This window comes from Myripristis murdjan, chromosome 19 (assembly GCF_902150065.1).
Source record: "Myripristis murdjan chromosome 19, fMyrMur1.1, whole genome shotgun sequence".
NCBI lineage: Eukaryota > Metazoa > Chordata > Actinopteri > Holocentriformes > Holocentridae > Myripristis > Myripristis murdjan.
The window spans coordinates 16,095,122-16,117,091 of NC_043998.1; the positions used below are offsets into that span (position 1 = coordinate 16,095,122).

Genomic DNA, 21,970 nt, shown 5'->3' on the forward strand with positions numbered 1-21,970 from the left:
TGTATTATGCAATAAAAAGTGTATTTTCATCTGCACAAAATCTTCTGGCCTTTGTTTACTGCTCAAACTCCATCAAGAGTGTATTACACACACTAAGTCAAAAGTTTTTTAATTAACTTAACTGAATGACTTAATTCAAATAAATGTAATTAAAATCTTGTTATTGGAGTTATGACAATGATATCAATCATGTGCCTCCATAAATACTGCCTTACAGAGTTTAGCGGTGATGCAAATACAGCAGACAGCATTACTCTGCAAACCAAAATGCAAAATGCAGTGGATCAGATGCAAATGTACTGGGTCACCTGTGTTTCTTCTGAAGTTGAAATTTGCATCTCTGATTACAAATGTGATCAAAAATACTAGTTGTCACACATTACTTTTGAGAACATATTTTACTTTATGCGAAAACACCACATATACCAACTCTGGTAAAACCTAACCCAAAATGTAATTCATTTACAGCAAATATTTGTTCTCCTAGTCCCCCTGCACAATATTTTACATTGTATTTACAATCTTAATAATAATGCTTGTGGGTGGGATTTTTTTCTTCTAGTAAATCTAAGCCTATCATGTCTTCTACACGGTGTAAAGAATAATGTACGCCCATGATAGATTCACAGATACAGAGGCAGTTTCTCTCCATTTGCTTCAAGATACTCAGTGTGTTGGGAAACATGTGATGAGTTTTCCAATAGATACTGCTGACCGTAACACATACACACTGCATAATGATAATAAGGCATTCATTTTGGATGGTGCACCAGTCACTCCTAGAATAAAGTATGAGGTACTGAAATAAAGTAGGGTTAGGGTTAGGGCTTAGTCCAGTAATTTTAGGCCAAAATTGGGGTCAACCTAGGACAAATTGCAAGAGAAGCAAACTCAACTGATTTTGTATCCTCAGTTTGTCCTGAGTGAGGGAAAAAAAGTCCCAAGGAATCCCATTGGTGGAAAGTTTTGAAAATCACCTACTTATGACCACATATTACCAAAAAACACTGTTTTTAACACACAGGGGAAAGGGGGTCCAAATTTTACTTTCAGATATCACTATAAAAATTCACAAGTTGATTACACACACAAAGACAAGAAAAAAGTCAATTACAAGTTCTTTGAATTATTCAGTTTACACATGCATATCACACATTATCTGATTTGATATGCGCTAATAAGGAATATAAGGAATAAATGCCAGAAGAGACATTTAAACAGTGAATTAAAAGGTTACTATATATATAGTAACCTTGAATGAAAATGTTACTATATAACAGTGAATTAAAAGGTTACTATATATATAGTAACCTTGTAATTCACTGTTTAAATATCTGTTCTGGCATTTATTCCTTATATTCCTTATTAGCGCATATCAAATCAGATAATGTGTGATATGCATGTGTAAACAGAATAATTCAAAGAACTTGTAATTGACTTTTTTTTCTTGTCTTTGTGTGTGTAATCATCTTGTGAATTTTTAAAGTGATATCTGAAAGTAAAATTTTGAACCCCTTTCCCCTGTGTGTTAAAAAGAGTGTTTTTTGGTAATATGTGGTCATAAGTAGGTGATTTTCAAAACTTTCCACCAATGGGATTCCTTGGGACTTTTTTTCCCCTCACTCAGGACAAACTGAGGATACAAAATCAGTTGAGTTTGCTTCTCTTGCAATTTGTCCTAGGTTTTTTCATAAAATGACTGGACTGGCTCAGCCTTTGATCAAACACTGAACGTACTTGAGTATAATGTTGCCAGGATGTAGAAAACAAACAACAAACAAACAAACAAACCAACACAAAAAGCCGCCACTTCATCCTTTTCGGATATTGATCTTTGTATGACAGACGTAATAATAGAGAACAAAAAGTTGGCATTTGGTATTTCAGACAGGCGCGCCTTGGCCACCTTCTCACCAGCGAGTACTGCTGACAGTGACATGTAACCAGGAAGTAGCCAGTCCCCCTCTTGTTTTTCACCATGATGAGACTAGTAAGTGGCAAATTGAAGTCGTGTTATCTTGTTGTCTGCTGCGTAGAGTATGTTCGCCAGCTTTAGCACCACTTTGTATCGTAAGGACGACCGCAACATGAGCACGACAGTTTGAAATGTTTCCCAGCCAGGAGGAGCATCTGTCGTGCTAATGTTGCTAACGAGTTAGCATGTTTACTGTCTAAGTTACCGTTTTTCCTCGCATAACCAACCAACTGTCCTTATATTAAACTGTCTCCAGTTAACTAATGTTACCAAAGCACATAAGGTCAGGGGTTTAAGTTGACACCAGTCCACTAAATGTTATGTTTTTACTTGTCGACGTAGAGTCAATCCCTGTCAGTTTAGCTAGCAGGCAGGTTCAGTGTTACAACGTCAGCGCTGTGTGTCTGTCTTACACAAGCTTTATATATATACCTTCAATTGTTATATATGTTTATTCAATTTGAAATGTGAGTACTGTGCATTTAACAGTCTCTGTGTGTGTGATATCATGAACATATGTCTCTTAAAGTTAGCTTAAAGCAGCAAGTTATTCATGTTGTCGCTCATAGAAACCTAAGGGACTTCATATGGACTTTTGTAAAAAACTTCTAAGTGAGGCTTTTGAAGATGGAGCTTGTGTGTCAGTGCCAGATTGGCGTTGCACACCAAATCTCCAGGGCTTTGAAAAGCGTCTTCCTGGTTGATCCCACAGGATTCCAATGATGAAGTGTCCCTGTTTGACGCGGAGGAGGACACAGGGAGAAAGTCCAAGAAAAGCAGCATCCGGTATGCTCCCTCACCCCTGACCCGCACACATCACTACTGAGGAGCTGACAGACAGCTGATTGACTGTGTAGCATGACAACCTCATTTCTAACTTTATTTAAAATGTGTGTTTCCAGGCACCCGGTGGCGTCCTTCTTCCACCTCTTCTTCCGAGTTAGTGCCATCATTGTGTATCTGCTGTGTGAGTTTTTGAGTAGCAGCTTCATCGCCTGCATGGTTACAATAATCCTGCTGCTGTCATGTGACTTCTGGACCGTAAAGGTGGGCCACCTTCCTCTTCATCACAGTAAATCATCTCTACACCTGGAAATCAGTATGATGCAATACACTCCTGATCAAAATTTTAAGACCAGTTGAGAAATTGCAAGAATTTACATTTTGCACTGTTGGATCTTAAGAAGGTGTTTTGGGCCGAGGATCGTCCCATGTCTTGACGGACAGCCAATTGGTTCCTCCGGCTCAGTGCCGGTGAAATTTTTTTGGGTCTACCACTTGACTTTTTTGTTCCATAACCCTCAGGATCTTTTAAGAAGTTTAAAATGACTGTCTTACTGCATCCAACCTCAGCAGAAATGGCACGTTGCGAGAGGCCTTGCTTATGCTGCTCAACAATCCGACCATGTTCAAGGAGAGAAAGCTTTTTTGCCTTTGCCATCAGGAGGTCATGACAGTGTGGATACCAGACAGAAAATGACACTGAATCCACATTTTTGCGAAGATTTGGGCTTTTAAAGGCAGTGGCCTTAAACTTTTGATCAGCTGATGAACAGACTATTTCAGTTTAATGGTTGTTTGCAATAAATTGCTTACTAATTTTTTTTTTTTTTGTCTCACTCCCATTTCTTCTTTTTGCATTTTGAAGCTCTACATAGAACCTTCTTAACATCCAACAGTGCAAAATGTAAATTCTTGCAATTTTTCAACTGGTCTTAAAATTTTGATCAGGAGTGTATATTGATAATGTTGCAGGGCTGGGACAGTGTGCTTTTGATACAATCATGATAGATGGGTCAATCCATTGAATTGAACTGAATCCAGTCTCAGCTCACCAGTCATAACAAATGTATGCAACTCTCCAAAAGTTAGCTTAACTTTTGAGCAATATTTAGTCCCCTTGCTGACAACCTAGCATGACATGCAGCAATGGATTCCTTAGGTCTTCTAGTTTCATAGGATACCAAAAATTAAATTGATTTAGTAATAACACGTTTAATCAAAAATCATAAAAACAGAATTGCGATGCTGAAGTGAATCCCCCCTTCTTCCCAACCTCATACTGTTGTGATATTGTACTTGCATGTGAAATGGTGTACTGATCAATAGCCACATCTACATTTACAGAATATCACTGGCAGGTTGATGGTTGGCTTGCGGTGGTGGAACCAGGTGGATGATGATGGACAAAGCCACTGGGTGTTTGAGTCGAGAAAGGTACCTAAACCAAGCTGCTCCTACATGTGCTTCATGTTGTGTTGCTTTTGATGAACACTGTTATAGCAGTTAAGTAGTCCTAAAAGCAAGCCTGTTGCTGATCTCCTTGTGTTGCTAAATGCAGTACTTACTGTTGGCAGGCCTGAATGGTATTTGCAGATGGACTCAGTGTGAGAATATCCTCTGTTTCCTCAGGGGGCCGGGAAGCAGCAAGCCTCCGATTCTGAGTCACGCATCTTCTGGCTCGGCCTAATCGTGTGTCCCATCCTCTGGGTCATCTTTGCCTTCAGCACCCTCATCTCTTTCAGGATTAAGTGGCTGGTAAGTCCTAAACATTGGCAAGGTTTCCTTGTTGCCAGAGCACACACATCCAACTCCATCTCTGTCCTCCACATGCAGGCGGTGGTGATCATGGGTGTGGTGTTGCAAGGTGCCAACCTGTATGGATACATGCGCTGTAAAGTGGGATCCAAGACCAACTTAAAGAACATGGCTACTAATTATTTTGGACGACAGTTTCTCAAGCAGGTGACTGAAATCTCGTGCAAAACAAACTCAAGACAGTTTTCAAAACCTTGTGCGGTCCAAAAAGGCTAAGTATTTAATATGTTTTTTCCCCTCTACAGGCACTGTCTAAAGAAGAGGAAACGTAGAGTGCAGCTCTTCGATTTGATCACATGTTTGCATTATTCTTAATGCTATAGTATTCTATTATTAGCAGACTTGTTACCTAGGAGAAGACCTTTTTCAATTTTAAGTCAATACAAAGGATTTTGATTTTTTTTTTTTTTTTTAATGTGATGCAATACTTTCTGATTCCCCACAGAGAAGTCCTCTTCTTGATTTCCCCCCTCCACAGGGAGGTCAAAGGTCAGGCACAGGCTTGATTCAGAGCCTTGCACGCCAGCAGGGCAGATGGGGTCAGAATGAGATGAGCATCTTCTAGATGTGCTTCTTATGTGCTTTACAGCCTCACACACCCCTGGACCAGCCTTTCCCCCTCTTTTTTGGTCTTTTGTTTCCATTGCTTGTTACCTTAATCTTGATAAAAAGGAATAATGAAGATTTTGAGAGATATTGTACAGACTTTTTTGTTTGTATAATATACAGGTTTGTAAAACAATGTAAAGTATCCAGTGCATTTGTAAATATGTATGTAAAGTAACTGTGTGGAACATCTTTTTTTGTGCAAATACATTTGTAACATCTTTCTGAACAGTGTGCTCGTCTTCATTTCATATCATTCTGACACTATCCATTCTGTGATGAAATATACTTTCACATTTGTGAACTAACTAGTATGAAGCATTGACTTTATTTCATTTTTGACTTTTTTATTTTAAGTCTGGGGACAATGTTGATTAGGGACTCATGGTCAGCCTGTCCTCTTGCTCCTTCAACAATCAGACTCTAGTGCCACCTACTGGTCATTTGTGTGTATGTCACAGCACGCTAGCATTTGTCCTTACACTCACCTTGGCTTTTACCGTGTTTTCAGTTCTCCTGATATTAAAGTGTGTGTTATAAACCACGTTTACAAAGCACTAACATGACCACGAGTGGACAAGCAGAGCTATTTAGGCCTGAAGATTTTTTTTTGCCACAACAAACATGGCGTCCTTATCGTCCCAGGCTCAGTCGTCACAAGACTGATGCGGAAGAGAAAAGCCTCGCCTTGAGCAGCTCGTCACATAGGGCTCGTCAAGTTCACACAGAAACATAGGAAGAAGGCCGGAAGTTGGACGATTCCGCCTCCAAAGTAAAGCAGAATTTGTCATCTATCAGGTTTTGGGGCGCACAAAACACTGATTCAAACTTCGAAGAGAACTGCAGAAATACTGAAGTTATAGCTGCTCAGAGATCTTAATTTATGTGGTATGCCCTGAACGTTCAAACAACACAAAGTCAAAGGTTTATCTAAATTAAAACAAGTTACACAATTGATCTTAAACGAAATAGTGTTAAAATTCCTGTCTCAATGTTTTTTTTTCCACAACACACCATACAATTCAGAGTAATATAAACTAAAATGGAATTAAGATGGAATGTAATACACCTGAAGCTCTAGGTCTCACAGAATAATAATCTCCACTACCTATTGCACTCAAATAAAAGTGCTAGATCTAGGTTCCAATGGACTCTAAAGAACTCTGTTTAATTGCGCCTGATATATATATTAGTATATATATATGAAAATACAGGTAAAAATTAATTTCGAGCGAAAAAAAAAACATGCTGTTCATTTACAACATTTCCCTTTGAATGCATTATTTCCACTAGCCACTGAAACGCATTAAAATACTTGGTGCATTTATTTTGAAAATGCATAGCGGAAATGTCATTTTTTACAAATCCGGGCTACTTGATGTTGGTGCCTTAAGCTCTCCACAACAGCAGATTTTGGGGGGTTTGTGGGCTTGGTGGGTCTGTAAAAACATTGCTGTTGGCCTCCTTTAATGGGAATTTCTGCAAGGACTGTCCAAGATGATTCCCACCGAGGACGCGTCGGCCCGGAAGAGGGAGATAGAGGAGAAACTGAAGCAGGTCGGAAATAGCTGGGCAGGGAGCAGCACAACGGGGCTTCATGGCACAAACACCCATCAAATTGACTTCATAACAGTGTTGTGTTGCATGTTTAATAATTATGCAGGCATAAATGAGCTGTCACTTGTGATTGATAGACTGTGTGGCAGCAGCGTGTCCTCCTCACCCTCTTGTGATGTGTCGTTACAGGAGCAGGAGACATTGTCATTCATCAGGGAAAATCTGGAGAAGAGTGATCAGCTGACCAAGGGAATGGTACGACAAACAAAACACATTTTAGGATGTGCCGGATCACAGGTTCACACTCTAGACGTGGATGAAGAGTTCACTGTCATCATCCTCCTGCTGCAAAATGGCACAAATCCATCAGAATATGTCTATAAATGAGAGGAGTTGTCCTTACACTCTTTGTAAGGCTGCATCACAGTAAAGGGATGCAGTTTTCTTAACTTATTAGACTGTTGTAGTTCAGTTATTTGCCTGATCACCGTATGCACATTATTAATGACTATCATGTGTTAATATCTGAAAGCACTAGTCATCCCTATAATGTCCTCACAACATCCAGGTATTGTAAGATATTGTGATATTTTGATTTTGTCCGTACTCCAAGGCCCTAGCTCTGTTGTAAATGTACTGCAAACCCAACATATATTTATTGTAAGTGCAAAGAGAGACCATGTATTAACGAGGTTGGATATGCTTCTCATGTGCTTATTGTTATATGCTTCTTGTTCTGAAAGGTCTCCATCCTGTCTTCGTTCGAGAGCCGCCTGATGCAGCTGGAGAACTCCATCATCCCGGTCCACAAACAGACGGAGAACCTGCAGCGCCTCCAGGAGAACGTGGACAAAACTCTGTCCTGCATGGATCACGTCATCAGCTACTACCACGTGGCCAAAGACACCGACAGGATCATTAGAGAGGGGTGAGAGCAGTGACAGCTGTCCCTGCTTTTTGTTGGGGATAAACAAATCAGCTGTATTATAATGAGAGTTGTTTCTTCTAGACCGACAGGCAGACTGGATGAGTATCTTGCCTGTATCGCTAAGATCCAGAAAGCTGTGGAGTACTTCCAGGACAACAACCCTGACAGTCCAGAATTGAACACAGTGGTACATTTTTGTTTTTCTTAACCTTTACGTTTTTTTTTTTTTTTGAACACCTCACATTTACACCTGGGAAAAGTCTTTGAGTGTTTATTTTGCCTCTCATTCCTGTGTTGCAAGCGTAGTTTCCACCCAGCTCTATATTTAAACTGAAGTTGTATAAGTTAGTGTGTGCACAGGCTGAAAAAATACCCTAGAGGAATTTCCGCAAAAATAAGCGGTCTCGCTGTTGTTGTTCTACCGCAGAAAGCACGCTTTGAGAAGGGGAAGGAGCTGCTGGAGGCCGAGTTCCGCAGCCTGCTGACCCGCTACAGCAAGCCCGTCCCCCCCATCCTCATCCTGGACGCCATCAGCATGGACGAGGAGCTGGAGGTGCAGGAGGAGGTGACGCTTGAACACCTGCCTGAAGCCGTGCTCCAAGACATCATCTGCATCTCCGGCTGGCTGGTGGAATATGGACGCAACCAGGGTGCGGCTTTATGTAGATTTGAATCCTTTCGTTAGTTGCTACCTGCACTGTCCTGTGAGTTTTCCAACATCCTCTCCCCCTCTCTCTGGGCCATTCCTCTAACAGGTTTCCTTCCCCTTCTCTTTCCTTTTTTTACATTTCCTGCACTTCAGACTCAGAATAGAAAGAGAGGATTTCAAAGCTCCAGGTGGTCAAAGCTGAGTTTTGTTTACTTTTCTGCAACAGGACTGAAAATGTAGGACATTTTCATCATAAAAAATGTAAATCCACGAGACTTTGGTTTGCAGTTTATGGAACATATTCTGTAAACTTTGGATCCCTGTGCTTTTTTTTTTTTTTTTTTTTTTTTTTTTTTTTTTTAAGATAGCAGTGCAAATGAAGTGGTTACCTCCTGCACCAGGGCTCTGTTTAGGAAGTTATGGCTTTTCTGTCACTGTGATCCAAACCTGGCTGCAAGTGTAGATGAAACACATGACAACAGGACATGTCAGTCCAAGTCCAGATGCAGAGTGTTTCATTATCAGTCAGGCCAAGGCAGTTCTAGGCTTTGTACAGAAGGAGGCCCACAGTCACAGACTTTCATATGACTTCCAGCTCTGCTCGTCTCTCATGGTTTGAAGATCAGGGACTTCAGACTCAGTACTGTATGTTTCAGAGCTGTGAGATATGAGGCAAACTTGACAATGACTGGGCACTGTAATTTGACTTCATTTGTATCACATATATGCAGTGTTAGGTATACTGTATTTATATAGGCATATATACACTGGACACCTGGGATGCATAACATTAGAATGAAATACACATGATCAAATACATTACAGATGACACCTGATTATTAGGAATGTGCACAGAATTGACTCACAACACATATTACTGCAATAATATGTAGACACCAACAATCCATAATCAATAATGTATATAAAAAAATGCACCATGTAAATATCACACTGCTTTCTGAAAAGCTTCTGGGAAGGAATAGCGAAAAAATGATAATGATACAGTGATACAAATAATGTAGTTCTCTCCCCTACATTTCTGTACTTATATTTTTGTCTTTTTTTTGTCTTTTTTTTTTTTTTTGAAACGGTGATTATGAAGCTTTTAAAGTTCAAAATGCCTTTATTGTTAATCAGTATTTGACTCATGACCTCTCAGTTGACATTTTACAGGGGACATTGTTTCTGCTGCCGCTGCATTTAGGTGAAATATAAGCCTAAGAATAAAGCATACCATGATGACTTATTTACAGTACAGTTGAGGTGATACAGTTTTGAGAGCTGTGTGTTTATTTCAGTCTGTTTGGTTCACATCACTCCTCCTCTCTGCCTTGCAGATTTCATGAACGTGTACTTCCAGATCAGGTCCAGCCAGCTGGATCGCTCCATCAAAGGCCTGAAGGATCACTTCCGCAAGAACAGCGCCTCCTCTGGGATCCTCTACTCGCCCGCCGTCCAAACCAAACGCAAGGACACGCCAACCAAAAAGGTTCCCAAGCGACCAGGTCAGTGGCTCTGCAGCAACCGTGCACCTGGAGACTCACTGCCTCAGGCACAGCTCTTTATTATCACCTCAGTCGGTAATTAGGCTTCCCACGTGCAAGCTTGCTTTTACAGATTAATCTACCCAGTAAGCATGAATCTGAACATTGTTGATTATTACTCGATGGCGGCATCCATTCAACACCCCAAATCTATTTGCCGCGGCATTCAGAGTGTGTTGATTATGCAACCGTTCCCCCATATTATTCAGTTTAAGTATCATCCTCAATCACTGAGCTGCATGTTCCACTTTAGGGACTTCTGTAAAATTCGTCTAATCACTGAACCATTGTGCACTACCACCCCTCTGTTTATCCCTGTGATTTTTAGTCTTATGACTCTGAACTAACTTTCTATTCTTTCCTCTTTCATAATCCTTATGTTGTGATGACAGTCTACATCCCAGGTAAAACAGAAAGCTTTACTGTGTGCCTCCCGCCTTTGCTTGCCTCAGTCGACTGGTCGCCACAGTTCGCGGCAAATAAAGGCGCCATAAGTGACAGCTTGAGGTTTCTGAATGAGGAGCAGGGCTGCACTAACAGATACAGACAGCAGAAGATAAAATGAAGTTACAGTATAGATGAGTGAAGTTACGACAGCGTCTTTATGTGTGATACTTAGTTTTGCAGAGTTGAAGTGTGCATTGCTTGATTCTACAGGTTTTTGGAAGATTGTGGTAGAGAATCAGCTAAAAGTCTGCAAGTTTGCTCAGTTCAAGCTATGAAGCGGGCCTTTCTTGGACAGCTGTATTTGAGTTATCTTCATCAACATGCGCTCACGGCATGGTCTTGCTATTGCTTGTGCTAAAAAGCTATAACAGCACATTTGAAATGCTCTTTCATAAGAGGACAAAGGCAAGGTGTGAGGTGGTGCCGAATCAGGACAGTCAGATGTGGATTCCACAGTTAGTAGGCCTGGCTACAGCCTGCTCTGATAACTCCTAATGAATTTTTCGGACTCGCTCTAATGAGTGTTAAATGTGCCACATGCTTACTAACTCACTAACAAAGCCAAAATACTGTGTTGTTTAACTTGTGGTAACTTTTATATACTGTTGCACCTCTAAACCATGTAACAGATTGTTTTCAATGAGTATCGTAGTAGTAGTAGTAGTAATAATAATAATAATAATAATAATAATAATAATAATGCTGGATATGACTGTTATTAATTATGTTGGCAGTTTTGTGTTTATAACTGACCTAACCTGTTTACTCTTGCTTTTATATAATCGGGCTCGGTGTGTTTCGGCGCACGTGCCCCAGTGTGTTTTCATGATGCAGCTGTGCTCTAGTGACTCTCTCTCTCACCTAGTCATTCTGTTGTGTAGCTGTGGTGCTAGGCTGTGGTTCCCCACCCCACACACACCTCTCCTGGCTGTTTCGGTGGTGGAGGGATGTGGTGTTGGTGTTTCATCACTCACTTCCTAGCTCTCCCCTCTTCTTCCTCTTCTGTTCCCCCTCTTCCACCTCCTTCTTCTGTTTCTGCTCTCTGGACCTCCCTGCCTGCCTGGACTCTGTCTCTGTGTGTGTATGGGACCAGGGACCATTCGCAAGGCTCAGAACCTTCTGAAACAGTACTCACAGCATGGGCTGGATGGGAAAAAGGGGGGCTCTAACCTCACTCCTTTGGAAGGTAACGCACCTCGGTCTTCTGTTCGGTGTCTTTTTTTCCCCCTCCTTGCTGCCAGTGTACCGGTGTTTCTTGTGTTGTGCTCCCCTGTTGTTTTTTGTTCGGAGCAACAGGCACACAGAAACGTCTCCAGAGTCACAGCAGCTTTCAGACACTGCTAATATTTCATGAAGCCTATAAACCTAAAATAACACCTGTAATCCTTTATTAATCTCATAAATATGAAAATCAGCAGATACACTCTTGGATTCATCAGCTACCTTTGCATCAGACCTGACATTATGTCAGGCTGTGTAATGGAAAAATCCACCCTAAAACACTGGGAACGTTGTAAAAAGCAACGATCGGTGATGTACTTTGCATTCCTGGGTTCATTTTGTTCCTTGATGTATATTTTCGTGATTCCTGAAAATAGCTGGCCAAACCTAGATGACATGATGTCACGTCAAGATATTTCCAGCACAGCCAGTTATTAAAAAGAATCAATCAACTGTAAATTTGACGTTTTGGTGCCAACATTCAGAATCAAAGAGCACCGTTCTGCACCAACATTCAACAATCCTGGAGAGAAAAAACCATTGCAGAAGAGGCAGAGATAGCAATTTCTCCACCCACAGTGGCCTCAATAGACCAGAATGTAATGTAGCCACAAGACATTGGGTTTTGTTCGACTCTCACGTTGTAATAATCATATAAAACTAGTTTGGCATTACATAGTGGATATTTGCTTTTGTCCCCCATGATCAGAGATCAGGGAAGGGACTTGGCTTGTGCTCTGTCCATTTTTTTGGACTTCTAAATCTGAGCCTCTGCTGGCCTGTTTTGGATGCAACTTGGGTTAATTATAAATGTTGACACTGGGGTCCAGCATTTTGAAGGTAAATTTGACTGGACTATCACAGCGCCACCACCAGGCCAACAGGGCCCTGAGCTTCGCAGTCAGTAGCTCGGACAAAGCAGAATCAAATTTGATGAATCTGATGTCCAATGTAAGGCTAACTGTGCTCTGGTTATGCACAGCCCACATGTTTACACATGTTCTTTAGGGTTTGTTAAAAGGGAAGTGTAAGTGTCCACTAACTGAGGCAGGAACTAGATGAAGCCGGTTGAGAGGAAACTGGGCTCAACAAAAAGGCGAATGCGAACACTTCGTCACAAAATAAACTCTAGAATGCACTGAACATCACAGATTGATTATTTGGAATAATGTAAAAGTAGGTGAAGGTTTTCCCTGAAGCTGCAATGTGTCTAAAGCTGGTGCCACATCTGGCTCTTAGTCTTTCATAAAGCTGGTTCCTGTCACGTAGCACAACAGCCACTGACTAACTTAGATATGAAACACATGCACAAACCTCTCTGGGTGCTTTTGGCCCAAGATCCCTCCCTCTTCGCCCCGTTGTAGTGGGTGTCCCCCTGCTTCCCTGCCTGCTGGGTGCTTGGTGGTCGGTGCAATTGTCACAGCGAGTCCCAGGTTTGGCCCTTGGCCTAGTTACGCCCCCAGTGGTGTGACTAGGCCCGTTTCCCTGTGACCTCACCCCCACCCATCAGGTTACGATCATGACCTGCGGGTCAAACACCACTCCGATGCCCTGACCGAGAAGCACGGGGCCGCAGCAGGTGAGTGAGGGAACGCGTGGGAATGAGAGGGAAACATCTCCATAACAAAAACTCAATGGATTTAAAAGCAGTTTGTGTCTCAGTGCACATCCAACAAAACACATGTGTATGTGACACATTGTTACCTAATAGCATATAGGCAGTGGTTGTGTCAGGTGGTGATCATGTCTTTCTTTTATAATATATATATAAATTGTAATCTAGATTAACTGACTTCTCATTTTATTTGGGTCTCAGTCAAAAAGTCATCATGACAAGTGCTTTACATCGTTAAAGCTGCACTAGGTAACTTTCTGTTATCGGTGCCCCAAATGGCAGCGAGAGGAAACTGTATAAACATTTGAACTTTGTCACATGGAAATCACGCAGCGTAACATTTCACAGCTTGTATTTTGCTTTGAAATGGACAATAGCAGGACCCAGGCCCTGTTAGACCTAAATGGACCTAATTAACCTTCATTAATATCACTAATAACACCTATGTTTACCTGTTATTTTATGTCAAAATGGCTGCTGTGAAAACGGGTCTATTGGAGAGCAAGAGCACTTGTCTATTGCAGGCCCACTTTGTGATTTAGGCTGATAAAATGGGTATATTTCCTTGTAATATCTATATGTAAAACTGCCTAATGCAGCTTTAGCACATATAATTTCCATTTCCCTTGCAAACATTAGCTGTAGCCTACATCATAAATGCATAACACCATCATCTAAGTGCATACATATACTCAATTTAGCAACACTCAACTGGAGAAGAGCCCCCGTCTTGTATAATTCTTGTTTAGTTTACCCACTCACTTGATCTTTCACGTATGCTTCTCAGGAAAGGACGATGTCCTGGACATTGAGATCGACTCCTACATCCATTGTATCAGTGCCTTTGTCAAGCTGGCCCAGAGCGAATACGCCCTTCTGACTGAGATCATCCCCGAGCACCACCAGAAGAAGACGTTTGACTCCCTCATTCAGGTCAGGTATAGAAGTGAAGGGACATGATTCTTATTTTGCATTTCAACACCATTAATCAAAGACGCCCAGTGAAGTCATTTGTGATACTTGAGTTGATCCCCATAGAAGGTATGCATCTAGTCTGTGTTCTGTGCACTTAAAGGAATTTTGAAAAAGTGAAATGTTATATTGTGAAAAAATAGTTTCTCCAAGGAAAAGGTTTTATTTATTTTGCATGATGATGTTTAAAGCCATTTTCAGGTCTAAAATCATCTATAATTCATCAGAAATCACAGCTAAAACCCATTCAGTTCTGTCTGCACAATGCATGAAAAGGAGAGCTCATTCTTGCATAATGGATGAACTCATTAAACCCCTCTCTTTTTTAAGTTTTTTAATAAAAAAGACAGATTTATAGACTTGTACAATAGAATGCCTTTAATAACAGCTACAACATATTTTCTACAAAGGCAATAAAGGCTAACAGGAAACCACTGTTCCTCTGTTCTCTGGCGTCCACAGGAGGCGCTGGACAACCTGATGCTGGAGGGGGACAACATCGTGTCTGCAGCTCGCAGGGCCATCATGCGCCATGACTACTCTGCTGTCCTCACCATCTTCCCCATCCTCAGACATCTGAAAATGTCTAAATCTGAGTTTGACTCAACACTGCAGGTATGAATCAGCGTGCTTATGGTTCATCATGTACCTGGCATTATCTCCTAATGGAGCACCAGGACACGAAGCGTAATGTGAAATGTTTCATTTTGATCTCGTGGTTTGGCTACAGGGAACAGCAGCAAGCACCAAGAACAAACTGCCTACGCTCATCACCTCTATGGAAACTATTGGAGCCAAAGCTCTGGAAGAATTTGCAGACAGTATCAAGGCAAGAATCTCTTCTCTTCGTCTTCAGCTCTGTCACCATCTAGCAAATCTACATTTATTTACAATTTCGACACCCCTGTAGTTGAATATAGTCATCACAGTATATAATCATTGGTGTTCCCTAGCTTTGGACTAATGATTTTTCTCTTTTCTGACCATAGAATGATCCAGATAAGGAGTACAATATGCCTAAAGATGGAACAGTCCACGAACTGACCAGCAACGTAAGCCGATCATTTTCTTGTTACGTCAAGACTTCAGATTTATTTGTACAACTTGCACTACAAACTCAACACCCTGCTATGAGGGCTTTGCTGTTTGTACCCTCCTGGGACTCGCAGGTGGACTCCTGGGCAACCGCTAGCTGTGCAGAGTAGACTATTTTGGTTCAGTAAATAAAGGTGAAGTGGTCATTACCTTGGCCTCTCTTCCCACAGGCCATCCTGTTCCTGCAGCAGCTGCTGGACTTCCATGAAACGGCTGGAGCCATGCTGGCCTCTCAAGGTAGAGTTGCATCAGCAAAGCCAGAGTGTAGCTCTCTTTAGCCGAAAACCTCCTGCTACCCCATGTCGTCCCGTAAGGCACCAGTTCCCGAGATGCCAGTAGTAATCTAAACCTGTTTTACATGCATGTAAGAGGAAAATTAGTGTAGGTTTTTCACTGATATCCATACAAGACTCATGATTTCATTGTATTTTGGTTGTAATGTATGCACATAGTGAATTTAGATGCAAAGGTGCATAACGTAAGATTATCAATATTGCTGTTTAGGAGCATCTTTTGTTCTTTGGGTACTGTAAACCAGGAGAGGGTCCATGTGACCACACTCTGTGTTATAAGAGCATTACCACTGTGGGATGAGTTTCCTGCACCCACCCATATGTCTTACAGCTTTATTGCTTTCCTGACACCTTTGAGACTCAGGATTCGCTGTCCAAAGGGGTGGAAAATTGTTTCTGTATTAGGTTTCTTCCTCTCTCTGTGTCTGTGACCGTCTCTGATGTGTTGAATTATTCACCTCCTTCACCTGCTCTTTCCCTCTTCTCGCCATGCACAGCTTCAAATTGCCTTTCTCTTCCTCCAGAGGGAGCCTCGGTGACATGCTTTCATTCGGCATGTGTAGTTGGCCTGTGAAGATATCACAGCTGTGTATCAGTTCCAACAGAGATCAGTTTACATTTGACTACAAAAACATTTGTTTGGATCCCATTGGATATCTAATGGATTTTTAATCAAATCGTCACAATTTTTTAATCAAAGGGCCTCCCTACTGCTGCATGTTGCTCCCTGCTTTCATTGTCTGACTCCTGTCGTCTTTCAGATCCTCAACCCCTCGCTGTCTGGCTGCCAGTCGTTTGCTACTTGGCTTAAACCTGCACTAACAAATCTTTTTCTAACCTTTTTGCACTTGTGCCTCTCTTTCTCTTTCTCTTTCTCTTTTGCCTTGCCTCTGCCCCTTAGTACTGGGGGACACTTACAATATACCTTTAGACCCCCGAGGTAAGCAAAAGATCACGCAGGCCCCTGAGCACGGATGAGATGAATGTTTGTATAGTTTGTGAATATCTGTTTAGATTTTGAATCGTAGAACTAATAATTACTACTAATTAATGCAGAATGGCAGAGGAGAGGAGCCTGCCACATTATCATAATGTTTGATATGCAGGGTATGTGGAGCACTCAAGTGCAGGTTGAAAAGAAGTACTTTCAGATGTGACCTTGGAAACTTGAGCAGGTCCACTTCAATTAATCGACTAGTCAAAGGAGGATTTTGAGTTAGAGTGGACATGTGTATTTTTTCCCACTCTTGATCAAAGGGGAAGTAAATGAAGTATGAGATGATATCAAATTAAATAACTTGAGTAGCTGATAGACCAAACCTAGGCTCAGCTTATGCTAACACCGCCTTCGTTTTCCAGAGACCAGCTCATCAGCGAGCAGCTACAGCTCCGAGTTCAGCAAAAGGCTCCTCAGCACCTACATTTGTAAGTATAACCTTCCACCGCCCAACATCATTCATCGTGTGCGGATTTTTCTTTTTTTCTGATGGCTGACTTGTGTCCTTTCAGGCAAAGTGTTGGGGAACTTGCAGCTAAATCTTCTTAGCAAATCCAAAGTATACGAGGATTCAGCTCTGAGTGCCATCTTCCTGCACAACAACTACAACTACATCCTCAAGTCCCTGGAGAAGTGGGCACACATTTCCATTTCTTTTTCTTTCTTTCTTTTTTTTTTTAAACTGTGACCTTCATGCAGTGTCTGCATGAATTTATTCTGTAGAACAGCACTTACTAAGGCCTTTGCAACGGGACCTTGATGACAGAAATTCTAGTTATTTTCCTTGCAAATGCATTTATTCACTGCAAACCGATCATTACAAGAACATCAAATAAGCAGCTGAGACAAAAATGAAGTCAAATGTTTTACATAATGCACTAAATATTACACAGTATGTTAAATTCTTGAGAACTCTTTAAGGATCTATGAAGAAATCCCAATGTTGGTGTGCGTGTGGAGATAGGTGGAATGGTTTTTTTACCTGCATGTCTTCCACACAGAGGGTCTTGACTTAAATATTCATTTATTCATTGTTGTTAACCTGCTAATCCTGAATGCCTCCAGGTCAGACCTGATCCAGCTGGTCACAGTGACCCAGAAGAAAGCGGAGAGTTCCTACAGAGAGCTCATAGAGCAGCAGATCCAGACGTACCAGCGCAGGTAAATTTGAACAAGATGAACAATAAAGCATCTTTGAGGTCATTGCTGTTCACAAAGCACTGTGACCTGACACGTTGCATTTTTTTTTTTTTTTTTTTTAATCCCAGCTGGTTGAAAGTCACCGAGCACCTGACAGACAGGAACATGCCTGTCTTCCAGCCTGGCACCAAGGTCAGAGTGAAACGGATGATTTTTTTTTTCTCTCGCCTTATGTCTGCTGAATAAATGTCTGCCTGTGGTATAATTTCCTAATAATAGTCTTGCCTTCTTCTAGCTGAAAGACAAAGAGCGGCAAGTGATCAAAGACAAATTCAAGGTAGGGTCAGAGTCACCTTGGGGTGAATTCAAGCAAATCAGCCTTTGATATTTATGATGACACACACACAGCCTTTCACAGCAGTGATGATTCGCTGTCCTTACTGACTCCCAGGGCTTCAACGACGGGCTGGAGGAGCTGTGTAAGATCCAGAAGGTGTGGGCCATCCCTGACAAGGAGCAGCGCGACTTTATCCGCCAGGCCCAGAAGAAAGTGGTGTCAGAGGCTTACAGGGCGTTTCTACAGAGGTGAGAGACATGATGATGACGTTCCTAATGTCATGGAAAACTCTGAGTCAGGGGAAGTCAGGGAATTTGAAAGCTGCGTTTTCCATTTCCAGTGTCATAAGAAGTATTTTTTACTCAACACAGACGCTGACAAAAACTCGTCAATCCTGTGAATAATATGGCCTAAAAATAAATACAGGAATTATTCTAAATTGCTATAATTTTGTGCTGAAACAAGCAGTTGATTAATTGATAAGTTGGTCAACACATAACTAATCAGTTTGAATATTGATAATCAGTTAATTATTGAAGTCATTTCTCAATTTGCTTTATTTTCTCCATTTATTTATTTTCTCAGACTATGGAAGTAATTTGAGGATGTCACTTTAGGCTGTGATAATGTCCATTTTTACCACTTAAAAGACTAAATAATAATCAACTAATCTAAAAAAAAAAAAAAAAAAAAAAAAAAAAAAAAGATAGATTAATCAACAGTGAATATAAACATCAGCTGCACCCTACTATACATAAGCATCAAATGGGCAAATTATTACTTATTAATTACTTTTAAAAAAAAAAAATGAATAATAATAATTTTCTGTTTTTTTGTGGGAATTCAATCTGTAGGTGTGCCAACATCTCATTCACCAAGAATCCTGAAAAATATCACAAATACCGGCCGGAGCAGGTGGAGGAGATGATCGAAAGGTTGTTTGACACCTCGGCCTGAGCTCTGCCCCCCACCCAGTGGAAACACATCTCGCCTCACGCAGAAACCCAGCTTCCCGGCTTCCCGTAACGTCCCATCAGCTTCCTCTCACACTACCACTCCCCTCGTTGTGTTTGATGAATGTTCAGTTTTGTACAAAGATATATTTATATGTAATTTACCCGTTCCGGCTTAGCATCCAAAACAAATAAAGGGAACTGTAAAAATTACCCTGAGTTTGTTTTGTTGGTTACAGCACAGCGTGGAGCGCATAATTAGCTGGAGCACTGGTGCGCTGACAGCAAGGAAAATAATAGATAGACAGAATAGAGTGTGATGTGGCTCCACTGTCATTTGTTTCTCATCGGTGTCGAGCAATTTTCACCAATTTGCCGATGTGTTCTGACTGAATACATAATTAGTGGTTGTTGCCACACAAATAAGGTGTTTGAACAAATACGTAGCTTCTGGTATTGCGTCTGTCTCCTGTCCCTCCATGCAGAGAGGGTGCTAGCAGGAACATCAGTAAAGCCTGGGAGCGTCCTGGTGGGAAGAAAAACCCTTCAAAAATCATCAAGCTCCTCAGTCCCTCATTTACTAGAAAGACGTCTCCAACAGATGGGGCCTTTTTTTTTTTTCTCGAGCAGCGTGCTTGAGCTCAAATGTTGAGAACTCATTTGGACAGATGAAGTGTGGGTTTGTTAATCAGTATGCTTGTTGCCGAACATGCCGATCCAGATTGCATTTGATTTGCATCGAAATATTTAACCGTCGTCTCAGTTGTGCAGGCGTAGTTTTCGGCCTGCGTGTTTCTGTGGGAAGGACTGTGTTCATTTTTCCAGTCAGAGTCACTGCTGGATTTATGTTGGGTGGGCCCGAGTCACTAATTGACTCGATAAATCTGAGATGTGATTTGTTGACCTTGGAGTGAATGAAATAATAGAGTAATATGTACTGTGAGCAAAGAACCCGTAATCGGAATAATTCAAATTAACTGCAGGCAGTTGTAATACACCCACAGTGCCTGTTCTGACTGTTATTAATGGAAATATTGAACTCCAGAGAAGGGCAAATAAGGCAAAGATACTTGGGTTTTCTGATTATGTCTCAGTATATTTTCTTATCAGAACGACTGTGTTCATATCCTTTTATAGGCACTTTATTTTTTTTAAATTGTTAAGTGTAGCTGCAAAATAGTGAGCAGAAAATAAAAGCCTTTACTCTCAAACTATTAAGGGCTAACACAAAAAAATCTTTTTTTTTTCCTGTATTAAACTCCATTATAACCATGCTGGGAATATCTACTGATGATGCCATTGATGACAAATGACAAAAATATTGCACCAAACAACAAAATGGCAAAAAACGGCTGCTGATCACTAATATATGTCTTTAAAGAGCATCAGTGTTTTAAGGGGGATTTTTCCTTTAGCCCAGTAAAAGCTTGGCTGATGGAAGTTGCCGTATTTATTTTTATTAGTGATCACGTCTTTAGATAAAATGAGGTGGGTAACTGGGATTCAGGAAGGGAGGACTTTCCTGTGTCTATAATTAATGACAGTCTGCTTTCAAGTGAAATTCATAATCAAAGCACAAATCAGAGGACATTTTCTAAACAGTCCACAGAGCACTAATCATCGATAATCTGTTCATGATGTGAATAATTAAATGAGGCTTTGTACCATAAGCCTGTGACAGACGTATCTAATTTGTGCACACAGTGAAGTGGTATGCCAGCCACTCGACCTCTGAAGACATTTGTGAATATGAAGGATCATTTGGTAATTATGTAATTTGGATTTTGAATTAGTGATTTTCTAAATGTTTTCAATGGGGCTAATTAAGGAATTGCTCTTAAATGTGCACAAAGTAGTCCCATAGCACAATATGTATCTGCTGAGGGTGGATGCCATTGATCACACCAACACCTGTGACTCAACAGCCACTTCACTTTTGTTTTTTGTTTTTTTGTTTTTTTTTTTAGAAATTCTTATTTAATGACCCTTAACCTGGAGTTAAAGCTTCTTTGCCTATTTGATAAATGCCACAACTTCTCTGCCAAGCTCAAATCCTTATCAACAAACATCCTCTGAACTGCTATCCACTCAAAAGATCCTTGACCTAATGTTGAGAACAAGCTTAGAGTTTGGCTCCAGCTTGTTGTCCAAACCAGGCAAATGCACAGATTTCAGAGAGGCAGGAGAGCTGAGGTATCAAACCACACACTGTAGCTATCAACACGGTTTCACACTGAAAACACAGCCCTTATCCTCTGCGCCTGAGTTTTACCTCGGCTATTCTGGCCGAGCAGTAGTGAAGTGTGTCTTGTACTTTCCTATCACATCCGTCTTTGGGTTCAAGAGGGAAAGATGGCCCTCTTAAGAGGCTGACATTGTCTGGTTTCCTTGGTGATAAATGGAGCAGACAAACCTTAACCACAGCAAATCCTGCAGTTGCCACACAGTTCGGTAACATGCTAATATTGTTCTCCTTCAAGGGTGTTATGTAGGTCGTGATGTTTTATGCAACACTTCAAAACCAGAGGTTTGATGCAGAAATGGTTGCGGGATGCCTGGAGGCTTGTTCAAAGACCACAGGGTTTCTCTCAGTGGAATTTAATAGGTGACTTCTATTAGTGTTGTGGGTATTAAATATAATTACAGTGGCCTCTTCAAAGCTGACAATGACACTTGAAAGCCCGTTTTTCAGGTCCTCGTGAAACTTACGAGGACAATAAACATGTCAGCATACCTGTTGTGCAATCTGAGCATAACTGATGTTGGCAAATGGATTCTATAGACACCCAGAAACTTGGTGAAGAGTTTATGACGAGAATAATGCCGAACACTAGATAGATAGATGTGCATGTATGATTATACATATCTAGCATGAGTGGCACATGCTTGGGGCGATCAGTTTCTGCATTGCATTGTCAGATTATTACAGTTAGGGTTAGACTAATAATGTCAATCGCCAATATAATGATGTTCCTCTCTGACTGCAGCTGTATAAGAAGTCTGTGAAACCTAATTTAGAGCCACACAGGTGTCACCTCCACCT

At 41.1% G+C, this 21,970-nt stretch overlaps 2 protein-coding genes across 9 annotated transcripts; both read left to right on the top strand.

Annotated features, from left to right (window-relative positions):
- The first annotated feature begins 1,876 nt into the window (after positions 1-1,876).
- Positions 1,877-5,408, top strand: tvp23b (trans-golgi network vesicle protein 23 homolog B (S. cerevisiae)). Its single transcript, XM_030077447.1, has 7 exons — positions 1,877-1,990; positions 2,688-2,761; positions 2,878-3,022; positions 4,103-4,192; positions 4,388-4,513; positions 4,592-4,720; positions 4,819-5,408. The coding sequence occupies exons 1-7, from the start codon at positions 1,979-1,981 to the stop codon at positions 4,843-4,845; spliced, it is 603 nt and encodes a 200-aa protein (XP_029933307.1). The 5' UTR covers positions 1,877-1,978; the 3' UTR covers positions 4,846-5,408.
- Positions 5,409-6,538: 1,130 nt separating this feature from the next.
- Positions 6,539-19,140, top strand: exoc7 (exocyst complex component 7). Of its 8 annotated transcripts, XM_030077444.1 has the most exons (22): positions 6,654-6,736; positions 6,926-6,991; positions 7,480-7,664; positions 7,746-7,851; positions 8,092-8,314; positions 9,651-9,818; positions 10,250-10,261; positions 11,398-11,490; positions 13,036-13,104; positions 13,928-14,073; positions 14,575-14,727; positions 14,843-14,941; positions 15,102-15,164; positions 15,378-15,444; positions 16,402-16,440; positions 16,860-16,925; positions 17,010-17,130; positions 17,563-17,658; positions 17,766-17,829; positions 17,933-17,974; positions 18,089-18,222; positions 18,829-19,140. In XM_030077444.1, the coding sequence occupies exons 1-22, from the start codon at positions 6,677-6,679 to the stop codon at positions 18,929-18,931; spliced, it is 2,175 nt and encodes a 724-aa protein (XP_029933304.1). In that variant the 5' UTR covers positions 6,654-6,676; the 3' UTR covers positions 18,932-19,140. The 8 variants fall into 8 exon arrangements, with proteins under 8 accessions (XP_029933297.1, XP_029933300.1, XP_029933302.1 ...); XM_030077437.1 differs by lacking the exon at positions 13,036-13,104 and having other exon boundaries at positions 6,539-6,736; XM_030077440.1 differs by lacking the exons at positions 13,036-13,104; positions 16,402-16,440 and having other exon boundaries at positions 6,539-6,736.
- The last annotated feature ends 2,830 nt before the right edge of the window (positions 19,141-21,970 follow it).